Source organism: Vicugna pacos, chromosome 21, assembly GCF_048564905.1.
Source record: "Vicugna pacos chromosome 21, VicPac4, whole genome shotgun sequence".
NCBI lineage: Eukaryota > Metazoa > Chordata > Mammalia > Artiodactyla > Camelidae > Vicugna > Vicugna pacos.
Genome location: NC_133007.1, coordinates 8036400 through 8049300, shown reverse-complemented (window position 1 = coordinate 8049300; position 12901 = coordinate 8036400). Strand labels below are relative to the sequence as shown.

General features: G+C 40.8%; 1 protein-coding gene across 4 annotated transcripts in view; it reads right to left on the bottom strand.

Annotated features, from left to right (window-relative positions):
- ABL2 (ABL proto-oncogene 2, non-receptor tyrosine kinase) overlaps nt 1-6806 on the bottom strand; it is a 94577-nt gene extending 87771 nt beyond the window's left edge. For 2 of the 4 annotated variants that reach the window (XM_031688806.2, XM_031688808.2), the window contains exon 1: nt 6376-6806. In XM_031688806.2, coding sequence (XP_031544666.1) covers nt 6376-6532 — 157 coding nt within the window. In that variant the 5' untranslated portion in view covers nt 6533-6806. The remainder of the gene's footprint in view (nt 1-6375) is intronic. The other 2 variants (XM_006199625.4, XM_006199629.4) reach the window with 1 other exon arrangement.
- Between the last annotated feature and the right edge of the window lie 6095 nt (nt 6807-12901).

The window sequence follows — 12901 nt, the reverse complement described above, 5'->3', positions numbered from 1 at the left end:
ATTAATAAAAGAAAGCTACTGTAACCAAAATCTTCAAGTATCAACATTTCTTTCCTATAAGAAACAGATGGGTGCCTGTTAGCACTGCTAGTTTAAGGAAAATGTTTTCTTAGTAATTATCTGGAACCACAAAATGCTAAGTAGCAATCTTTAGTTCTAACTCAGTATTGTTATTTTAATTTGCTAGAATTAGCATAGGGAGGAACATGTTAACAAAACTGTATGTGTACATACTGCATTTTGTATTAAGCCACAGAACATTTTCTTTGACCTTCACCACATCAAGTAAAAGGTTTCTAAACCCTCCCTTCTCCTTGGAAAGCAAACCGGGGAATATAAATTGCCTGGGCCTGCTAAGCTTTGTGTTCTGCTGCATCAAAAGCCAATACTGGCAGAGTTCACTATGGATGGAGCCCACAGCACCACCACCACACTCAGCACATTTACAGCAGGAAGCAGAAGGGAGAAAAGCCCAATACAGTTCTTGTTTTTTTAAGCAACGAAAATTAAATCTGGCGTAGTATTATGTTTAATGTGTATTAATCTATGCATTTGACTGAAAGTTCAATTGAAAACAATACCGAGAAATCATTCCAGTTAGTATAATGACAAATTTACATACTGAAATTATGCCCTCAACCGAAAAAGGCAGAGATTAGTAACCAAGAGTTATACAAACTATCACACTTCCCCACTCATAGACACACAGAACAAGACTAGTTTTTTAGCTGTTTCATGAGAATGCTCATCAGTATCTACTTAAGCAGCACCATTCTTCTGGTCAGCAGTTCTGTCTAAATTATACCTGAAAGTTCTCTCTGAGACAGTGACATGGGCAATTACTGAAGAATAACTGAATAAAGAAATGTAGAAAATACTCTGGAGTGTTAAGCTAATTTTTTTTTTAATTCTGTCATCTTACCTAAAAGGGAAATAAAAAAGTCCTTATAAATTGCATACTACAACAATAAACTACATGGATTAAGAGGCTACATAGATTTCCAGTACAAGTGGAAAAGAAGTTGTAACATATCAGCGGAGGTGGGGAATACAAACGTCTTTAAGTAAGAAGTATTAGTAACACCAAGCCTAGAAATTAAGCCAGTAGTTCAACATTACCATGAGATTTCAAATTGCATTGTGATTGCCTGCTACTCCCTTTGTTAGACCATAATATCTATGTCTCAAATCCATAGCCACAGAGTATACAGATCTAACCTTGGCCTACCGTTCTGAAAACCTCATCACTGATCTCAAGAGAGATGGGGTGAAAAAGATTAAAAGTCTTCCCATATACACACACATACATATACCTATGTATATATACATAAACCCCCAAAGGTAACCAGGCACCATCTTAAACCACAACTACAGAATCACAAACAGGTATCCCAATTTCTTTGGTCTCTAATCTTTCTCAGTTTAAGCTAGTAGGGTTTTACGAGCTTAAATGAAAAAAAAAACTGATATTAAGTACTTACAATATGCCTGGCACACAGCACTCAATAGCTGGCAAATATTTCTTCACAGCTTCTTCCAGGGACTAAGGCCCACTGTAAGTCTGTCAGCAAAACCCTATGTGTCCTACCTACCTTTTCCCTGATAATCAAGATTCTTTCAAAAATGCATCTCTCAACAGACCTTCAACATATAAAGTCTCAGAGATTAAAAAAAAAAAAAGTTGAGGCCAAAGCATCTCTTCCTGCCACAAAAAGGTGGCATAAAGCAATGGACACTTGCATGTGGACACTAGACTTGGAACAAATGGACTTTTGAAGCTGTTTTAAGTGGAAGACAGTCAATACATTATGTTTTCTGACAATTGACAATCTTTGAATTACTTTTGATCTGCTACTCTTCTTAAACTCCCATTACCAATGGTTCTCAAAGTGTGGCCCCCAAGCAGCAGCATCCTGAAAATTTGTCAGAAATGCCACTTCTCAAATCCCATCTTAGACTAAATAAGAAACTCTGGGGGTGGGACCCAGCAATCTGGGTCTCCCCACTGAAGTTTAAGAACTGTTCTATATGATTTGATAATGTATCTACAATGAAGCTCCAAATTTATCTATTCCAGAAGAAATCTGTTAAGGCCAATGAGGTTAACATTCTTAAGTATTTTGAAATCTCATATGCGTAGTACATGAGAAAAAGCTCAATGTGACTCATAAAATTAAGAATATAAAAGTTCTACTAAAACATGCTTTTAACAAGAAACTTTATAATCAGAGGCAAAAATGATACAGAGAGCCACAAAAAGGTCTTAAAAAGGATGTCAGATGAAGAAGATTACAGTATAAAAAGTCATTAAATACTAACCAGTAAACAAATGTGCCAGCTTAGAATGAGGTCTCAACCTAAACTTTACATTTGCATTGGACTGTGTTTCTGGTTCAACCTCTCTGAAGGAAAAACATCCGTATGAAGAGAGTAAGAAAGAATCAGGATACATCATCTTAAGAGGATAGCATTTACTTTCAGAAGAAGGCAGGCCCAAGCTGATTTCAGATCCCAAAAATTTCCCTACCTTTTTGTCACTTTCTTAAAGTCCTTTAATAATTAAGAGTCACTTGAGAGAAAAATAGAGACTTAGCGAAAACAGAGACTTCACATTTTAAGGTTAATTTTTAATAGTATTTTCAGCAAATGAGTGAAAGAAGGAAGCAAAGCTGAAATGAAATCACTCAGCTATTGTGAGGTATGTCAGATATTAAAGACAAGGAAGTATCCAGCCCTAGATCACTAGTCATGGAACATCAGCTTACCAAGAAGGTTCAATAGCAGAGTTCAAGAGAGTCACGAAGCACTCACCCCTTTCACACCAAAAACATCCTCAATTATTTTTATTCCTTTTAAATTACATTCACAAAAAGCATGTTTGGCAAGGCAAACTACTATAACTTACCCACATATTAATCAAAAAATACCATTCTCATTTTCAATGAGAAAATACCATTTCCTTTCTCTACACAAGAAAAATCACTGATTCTGATAAACCATTTCTGTATCATATGTACATTTTTACTAACTACATATAATATTTGATCTGTATTTAAATTTACATGTAAATTCAACAGCCTGTCAGACCTAACTTTCATACATGAAATTATGTGCTAATATCTCAATACCTGAAACTCAAGACAGTGATCTGTATACCAGTTCTAGGACTCAGGTTTTTTGTGTAAATGTCAAACGATAGGTCCATTGAGAAGCTTGTGAATCTAATTCAATTCATTCATTCAATTCAGAATCTACCATGTGTTTCTAAGCAGTGGTTCTCACCTAGGGGCAACTTTGCTCACCAGGGGACATCTAGCAATGCCTGGAACAATTTCTGATTGTCACAACTGGAGGGGAGGGTGTTTTCCAGAAAGGGGTGCTACTGGCATCTAATGAGTAGAGACCAGGGATGCTGCTAAATTAAACATCTTACAAAACACAGGACAGCCCTGCACAAAAAGAAGTTATCTACTCCAAAATGTCAATACCACCAAGGTTGAGACACTCTGATCTACAGAGGTTTAGAAACACCCATCCGTCTAAAAACAGTACTCACTTCACCTTTGTTTCCCATATTATTTGCAAATTCTATTCTTTTCATACTATTCTTTGTCAACCCCTATTTTCATCCTTTCAATCAACTTCTAACTTCCAAACTTGTCAATACAGCCAATTTCAAAATCTTATAGTTTTTGACTCACCCCTATTTTTAATAATAGTAGTAGCAGCAGTACTAGTAGTAATGACCAGAGCTAACACATATTTAGCCCTTACTACCTGCCAGGCACTATCCTAAGTGCCCTGCATATATTAACTCATTTAGTCTAGGTACTACTATTACCAGGTATTCTTCTTATCCCCACTTTACAAATGGAGAATCCAAGGCACCAAAAGGTTAAATAACTTGTCCAGGTCACATGGATAATAAGCAGCCAAGCCAGGTTTCAAATCCAGGCAGAATGGCTCCAGAGTTCATGCCCTTAATAAGTATTCCAAAGTGGTCTCTCTTCTTGTATCCTCTGTATCAAATCATAAAGACTGTAAGTTCCACAAGGACAAGGACCTTGTTATACTCACAGCAACATCCTCAGAGCTCAGTACATAACAGGTGCTCGAAAAACTTTTCTTTGTTGAATGACTGAAATAGCCCTCAAATTTACCCCTCCTGTTTCCACTGCCTCCACTCAAGGCCACATCTTTCAGCTATTCATTCTTGGTTTGTTTACATACCCTATTAAACTAGCCAGTCAGGTAAACTGATATAAACTCCTCTGCACATTTTCAATAACCCAAAGTATTCAAAGTTTTCTTCCCATTGCTTCTCAATTAGAATCATAAAATCTTAGAGTCAGAAGGTACTTTAGAGATCATTCAGTCCAACATTTAACAGATAAGGAAACCCCAAAATAGTGAGTAAATCACCCAATCAGGTAGATCTAGGACCAGAACTTGATTCGTGCAATTTTTGCTCTAGATTTTCACTCCTGGAGGATTTGCTTCACTCATGACAGATGTCTCCTCACTAGCCCATTAACAAATTATGTTCATTTCAATTGTTCACGCTTAAATTGTTTCTCCTGCACAGTCTGTCCTCTTTTTCTTGCTCCATAGATCCAAATCCTATCCATCCTTCAAAATCTCTTCCTATTCCATTCTTCATGACTTCCTCCTCTGAAAATCTTGTGTCCTGAAAAAAGATGCTAGAGAAAGAGGATCACCATTGCCTACTAGGTCAAGTTTAACACATAATAACACCTCTCCCATAAAGCAAAGCTACTTGGATCATTTCTTCCCTGAAAACTATTCACCCATTCTTTACACCTGTGTTTCAGGAAGTGATTTCAGTAAAGACTAACGTATATGGCACCTTCATAAAATGTTCCTATACCTGGGAGTGAACTTCACGCACATCTTTAATAGTAGACACGTAACGTATGAATGGCCCCAAATCACCTCTATCTTTTCCATTAAGAAATTCAGCTTACTCACAAAGTCCAAACCCAGAACTCTGACACTACTCACCTAGCAGCCACAGCTTCTAGGGTCCATCTCTTTCTTTGCATACCATCTGTTTTTACTTCCTCTAAAACTGCATTTCTAAGGAATAGTTCACACTTCTTCTTCTTCCTCCTCTTCCCAACACTATGCAACATAGAATAACCCTGTCTCTTTTATCTTCTATTATGTTCCATATTCCTCTCCAGTGAAACTCCCAATTTGTTACCTCTAATCCAACCTCAGCTATCCAGTCTTTTATACAGAAGTCACCTCTCTCTCTTCTGCCTCTCTCAGGTCTTAGGGCATTTCAACCCCCATGAAGGTTAATTTTGTTTTTCCCCCCTCTCCACTATTCCTTCCTCCAGACAAACAGCCTAAAGAGTGGTGTGGGTGCAGCTCAAAGTACAAAAGGAACCACTGGACTGTAGGAAAAAAAAATATACTAGAACTCCTATTATGCACTTTTTTTCCCACATCCTTTCTTAAATTCTGTTTCTATGTACGCTGTAAGTTACACATCAGTACAACAGGACAAGTATATAACTAATAAATATACATAAACATTTGGAGTGTATGACCAAAACAGTTTGGAGATAACTACTCTAAAAGTATCTTGATAATGAGCCCAAAGTAATAGGTTCCAGACTATATAGAGAACATAAGTATCTACGTATACATGCACACACAGTAGGAAGGAAAACTCACGTTCGTATCCAAAGTCCTAACCATGACCACCAACCTCTAATCCCTGCGAGTCATCTGAGAACTGTGTCCTACTCAAACAAGCAAAAACAGAGAATGGTTTGGCAAAGCCCTTCATTTCCAGTTTGGGGGAAGAAAATTCAAAGTTCTGAGATATTACCTTTATCTTTCCCACAGAGGGTATTTCAGGGCACAGTTCACTATCCTAACACAGCTTATCGCGTGACTTATACATATACTTCCTACGCTACTCTGTCCTGACATTCAATTCCTATTTCCCGATCCCTCGAGGCACAACTCCCTGCATTAACCTATTTATACTAACACCTGGATTGAGCTCACACCTCCCTTTCTCTCTCTCTCTCCCCCGGGGATACTATCCACCGTCCTCCCAGAGGCGCACAGTCCCGTCCCAGTGTAGAGGACAGTCCATCCAAGGTCCCTAAGACCACTTCTCTTTCCTTCACTCCCAGGAGCTGCCAGCCAGGCTGGAGACGGGAGGGGGAGGGGTGTGACTCGCCTCCCGTGACTGGCCCAGATGGCAGCGATTCCGCCCCCACTCCCGGGCACCCCTCCACCCCTCGACCCCCCAGGGCTGCCTGTCTGCCTCCCTCCCGGGCCCAACCCCACCTCAGCCTCCCCCACGCCCTCACGCCGGCTCCCGGACACACTCACCATGCTGGGTGAAGATATTGAAGCCGGCCTCTGCGGTGCGCCCCGCCAGGTCCCGCCTGCGGCCGGAGGGCCTGGCTGCACTGCTGCCCCGGATCCCGCGGGGTTGCGACTGCTGAAGCCCCGGAGCCTCCCCGACGCGGCCCACCTGCTGCCCCATCCCTGCGCTCGCGTACTCCCGCGCCCCCGCGACCCCTGGTCACATTCCTCCTCGGCTCCGGCCTCGGGCTCCAGGCGCTGCTCTGGCCTCTCCTTCCCAGTCCAGGCCCCGGCCCTGAGCGGTCGGGCAGCCGGCGGCTCCGCACCGGGACTCCTCACGGCAGCCGCCGCGCTGCCTCTCGGCACCTCACAGACTCTCCTTCTCCCTCCCCATCCCGCGGCTCCGCGCCCCCAACGCCGCTGCTGCCGCCGCCGCCATCTTTAAACCACCGAGCACTGGGAGAGCGTGGGACAGAGCGTCTCCCGCCCCCCACCCGACCAGTCACCTCCGCCACTCGGAGGGAGGGCTTCCCAGAGGCCCCGCCCCGCCCCGCGCCGGCCCCGCCCCGCCAGCCCACGCGCCCCCGCCTCCCCGCAGGGTGGGTCCCGCGTACCCACCTCATTGGCACGTCTAGCGCAGATTCAGGTTTTTCGGCCGCTGAGTTCCTTCGCAGCACCTGGGCCTCCCACGTCTGAATCCTTCCTAGCCGACCCCTCCCACGTTCCGCTCTACACACTACCGCTTTTTGCGGGGTTGGTCTGTCTAAAGCCTTCCTTGTCCCACCTCCACCTGTCAAATCTATCAGTCACACTGAGCGCCCCAGGTGCACAGCTCATGAACAGGCACAGTTGGATCAGAAAAGCACAAGGCTTTCCATGCTTGCCATCCAAGTGAGGAACTCTACAATGCCCAGGAGAATTCATTTAAATACGCTTGTCAGCAGCAGACCTACAGTCAAAATTAAGTGATACAAATTTACATGGAGATAGTAATAAAGTACATTGTTATTTCATTGTGATTTCTTGAAATTATTACATGATGTTAAGTTGCACTCGCCTTGGTTTTCTGCACTCTACTGTCTAATTGGAGAAGCAGTTGTGACCCCATTCCTCGTTATTATATTACCATAAATGCCTCTTGAACTCCTTTACCATCTAACCACGTATGTGTTTCTGTTACCCTTACACTGCTTGAAAGTAAAGCTAATCTGCCCACTGCCATGCTTTATATACGGTGTATGTCGTCAGATCTTCTTTTGATGACAAAGGAGGAAAAAAACACTGTCTTTGACCCTCCTTCTGAATCGAAACTTACTCATCTTCAATTTATATTGTCTAAAAAGAGTGACTCAAGCAAAACAAATGTTTTTCATCTGCACACATGAGCATATATATGTATAAGTATTCACTTTTCACTTGTCATCTACCCACCCCCGCACGTTTTTGCATCTTAATATTGATCCAGTTTTTTACATTCTCGAAGAACTTAGTAATTATTCTTTAGCTATTCCTCTGGCTTCTCTGTTTTCTTTATAAAGAGTATCAGTTTTGGAAATCCCACACTGAAATTTTGCTTTAAATTAAAGCAGAGAGTATGGAAACCATTGCAAAGAAGCAACAAAACAGCCATTGGGAAGATAGGTTTCTGGGGGGGAAAGATGAATGTAGCTCTCGTTTAATGTCTTTCATAGAACCAGGCTGACCTTAGATGAACCATCCACTGACATTGATACTCACCACTGTAAGAGTGCTATGAAATTATTCCATTGCCACCCAGGGTATGACCAGAAATTAATGAAATTGCCCACCAAATGGGAACAAAAACAGTATGCTTTAGCACTGGATACAATGTGAATTTTCCATTTGTATCAAAGTTTTCCTGTGTTTAAAATACTTAGTGTTTCCTTTTAATTCCTAAAGTACTTGCAACTACTGGAAAAAAAATTCATTCACAAGGGATAAAGTTGATCATAGAGCCAGAATTTGGTTCGGTGTTTTTATTATGTGAGAGAATTTAATTCAGGGGTAATGATCTGGCTCTGCTAATTCATGCAGAGTGTATAATGGATGAGTACAGTATAGTGCTCCTGGTAAAGGCAGGGGCTCTGAAGCCAGGCTAATTGAGTTCAAAACTGGGCTCTGATACTTCTTAGCTGTTTGCTCTTGGGCACATACTTAACCTCTTTGTGCATCAGTTCCTCATCTGCAAAGTGATAATAATAACAACAGAACCTACCTTACAGGGCTGTTGCGAGAATTAAATTGGTTAATGTTAATAAAACACTTAAAACAGTATATGGCATATAATGAGAGCCATGCAAGCACTTACTATTAGTACAAAAAAAAAGGTAATATTTTCAGAAATCCATCAACTTTTCCAGGCCTAATTTTTTTTCAGGAGGCACATGCTTAGATCATGGAGCAAATTCTACAGTATTTATTCAGGTGAGCCCCCCTCCATCACCTGCCACCTTGCATTTAACTAGAAACAAAAATACCAATCAATCAATAAAAACACGTAGAATCACATACCACTTCGTTAGTCATTCTGACCTGATCATCACCAGCGACCTGCTCATGTGAACATGTGAAAAATTACCTTTGCTTGGCATATGAAGATAGCAAAGATTCTTGAGATCCTGCCTAGACCAAAGCAAATATCCTGTAAGTGGAGACTTAGGATACAGGTATTATCTTGTAAACGTTTTTCAAAGTGAAATGGGAATATTCAGAATTGGGGATGGGGAGCGATAGGCTGGGGAGAAACCTACTTATTTAGGTATGGGACACTATTTCATCTCTGTATAACAAAGCCAAAGTGACTTGCCTGAGAATTACATTTCAACATTTAAAATATTTACAACAACCCCAAGCATTACTATCTCAAACTAAATTAAGGGAAACTGTGAGTTCCTGGCGGGCACAGAAATCAGGTGAAAAAAAGTAGCAGGGATTGTGCACAGCAACACAGGGACAGCCTCACTTGAGCAATGGCCAGGGGATTGCATGAAAAATCAAACACATTACCATCATCAACAAGACATATTGAAGACACAAACCCTCAGCATCTTTACCTTCCCTATAATAGGAGCAACACCACTATTTCCAGAAGCAAGGAGCTTATAAGCAATGCCTCACTGATCCCTGTCTTAATCGGACTGGACTTCCAAGCTATTGCCACATTCTTACACAATCTCCCACACTGACCTCTTTCTCTACATCTGTATGGATACAGTTCATATGGACTCAGGTCATCTCTCTGCTGATATCTCCTGCGACTAGCCTTTTCTTTCTAGGTTCCCTCACCTTTAGCACCAAGCAATTCACCAAGACAAAAATACTTCTCCCTCTCATTGCTTTGCGCGAGCTTCCCCTCCCCTTCATTATTCACAATGTCTAATTTTTCCACCTAATGTTTCAAAATCATTTTCCAGGACACACTGGATTATAATTGCCTGATGTTCATCAGCTCCTGTTCCTCAAACGCCCACCCCATCTGCGTCAGACATATAAGTTTTATCCAATAAGCCTATTTCTAGGATATCTTCTTTTTAGTTCTGACTTTTACAATATGCAGATTCTCCCCTAATATGACTCCCAAGCGACTCCCTTTACAGGATTCAGGATTCTACTCAAATCCTGCTTCCTTCTCAGGAAAATCTCAGACTTACTCATAGAGATAAAATCGTTTCCCTGTACCCTGCTTAATCTATACCTAAAACAACCACAGCTAGTAACAACTCTTTCCCTATAAAGTTCAATTACCTTCCTCCACACCCTTAAATGTGTTTAATTGTAATACTTGGCTCAAAGTCATAAGGCTGAAAAGAACCTTACAGGTCACCTCGGTTAATCTTCTCGATTTCCCGCTACAATAACTCCAGGGAGGGAGCCCTTTATTCTGAAGGGTTCTAATTGTTAGAACCTAAAGATAAACTGACACATGCCACCCTGAATCTTCCACCTGTTCCACCCCTGGTCCTAGTTCTACCCAGTAGCTACACAGAACAAATCTCACTTTTCTCCTACACAACAGCCCTTTAAATATTTGAGAGCTGTCATATTTCTCAGAATCTTTTCTTTTACTGTATGATGCAGAATGCTTGTATAGTTGTTTATCTCTATTTATATTACCTACATGGGCTCAAAATGTTTAAATAAATTGGAAGAAAAAATGGCATTTTATATGCAGCATTTTCTTTTTTCTGTTTTTCACCTTGAGATTTAATTGACATACAGCATTGCCTTAGGTATACAGCACATTGATTTGATACACTTTTATATTACAAAATGATTACCACCATAGAGTTAGCTAACACATCCAGCAGTTCACAAAATTGCCATTTCTTTTTTGTGGTAAGAACAGTTAAGTTCAACTTAGCAGCTTTGATGTATGTAATACAGTATTATTAGCTGTAATCGCTGTGCTATACATTGGATCCCCGGAACTACTTATTTACCTTGTAACTGGAAGTGTGTACCATTTGACCAATACCTTCCCCTCAGCCCCCCAGCCCGTGCTAACCACCACTCTAGTCCCTGTTTTTATGAGTTTGGCTTTTTAAGTTTCCACATAGAAATGATATCATACAGTATTTTTCTTTATCTGTCTAACATATTTCACTTAACACAATTCCCTCAGGATCAATTTATGTTGTTGCAAATGGAAAGATTTTCTTCCTTCCCATGGCTGAATAAAATTCCACTGTATATACAGGCATACCTTATTTTATTATTCTTTGCTTTATTGCACTTCATAGATACTGCATTTTTTTTTCACAAATTGAAGGTTTGTAACAACCCTATATCAAGCAAGTCTATTGGTGCCATTTTTCCAATAGCATTGGCTCACTTCGTGTCTCTGTATCACATTTTGGTAATTCCGGAAACACATCGAACTTTTTAGTTATTACTGTATTTGTTATGGTGATCTGTGATCAGTGATCTTTGATGTTACTGCTATGACTCACTGGCTCAGATGATGGTTAGCATTTTTAGCAATAAAGTATTTTTTAATTACTTGATAGACTACAGTATGGTGTCAACATAACTTTTCATATGCGCTGGAAAACCAAAAAACTCATGTGACTTGCTTTATTGCAGTGGTCTGGAAGCAAACCTGTAGTATCTCCTGAGGTGTACCTATATGTAGCACATCTTTTTTATCCATTCTTTTTAAGCTGTTTGTGCCTGCAGTACTTTGGGTTTTGTTTATGTGTGGTTTGTCTCTGCATTGTTGTCGTATTAAATTTTTAAAGGCCTAGAGAGTGCCAAATACAGTTCCATTTACAGAGCGACATTTTAAAAGTTTTTTTGGATGATAATGAGGAGAAGGATGATGAGTCTTATCTGGCTGGGACAGAATAAGTGATTCTCTTTGAAGATAAGGAGGTGGATTAAATGTCCTCTTGTTCCTTTTAGCCCCAAGGGTCTATGATTCAGTATTTCTTTGATTAAAAAATTTTATAAATTATTAAAAGGCTATTTCAAACAATTGGCAAAGTGCTATATGAATGTTGCTAGTAGCAGGAATAGCATCTATTCATTTTAAATTTATAAATTAGTGCTCCTTTTCTATGGCAATAATGAAATAATAGCTGAATAAACAGTCCATTTAACATGTAGCTTATCACCAAACAGTGTAGTGGAATTGAGCCTGGTTTAGAATTTATGTGAAAAGGGTTTTTTTCAGTTATCTATTGCGGAACAAGAAACTACCCCAAAATCTAGTGGCCTAAAACAACACTGATTTATTATGCCTTGCAACTCTGCGGATCGTCTGCATAGTTCTGCCAATTTCACCTCGGCTCAGTCATCTAACAGCACCCTGCTGGGGGGTCAGCTGAGCTGGAAGATTGGCAACAGCCTCATTCACGTATCTGGCAGTTGGTGATGCTGTGTTGGGTCTCCTCCGTCGGCCTCTTGTTGAGGGCCACGTTATAACCCTCCTCCCTCCCACTCCTGTGTTTAAGCCCTGACCTCTAGTACCTCACAATGTGCCCGTGTTTGAGACAGGATCTTTAAAGTGGTGAATAAGTTAAAATGAGGCCCTTAAGGTGGGCCCTCATCCAACGTGACTGGTGTCCTTATAAAAAGAGGAAGTTTGGACACAGCCATGCAGAAGGAAGACACGTGGAGACACAACGAAGAAGACGGCCATCTACGAGCCAGGGAGAGGCCTCAGAAGAAACCAGCCCTGCTGACACTTGATGTTGGGCTTCCAGCCTCCAGGACATCAAGAAAGTGAATTTCCATTGTTTAACTCACCCTGCCCATGGCACTTTGTTATGGCAGCCCCAGCAAACTAGTGCAAACAATCTAACCTACTGGAGAATAAGAGATGTATTCATTTACTAGGACGGCTATAACAAAGAACCACAGAAGGGGGACCTAACAGAAATTTGCTTTCTCACAGTTCTGGAGGCTTGAAGTCCAAGATCAAGGTGTCAGCGGGGTTGGTTCTCTTGACTGAAAAGAAAATACACAACCTAAAAATGGAGACTTTTTTTTTGAACAATATAACATTTTTTATTGATTTATAATCATTTTA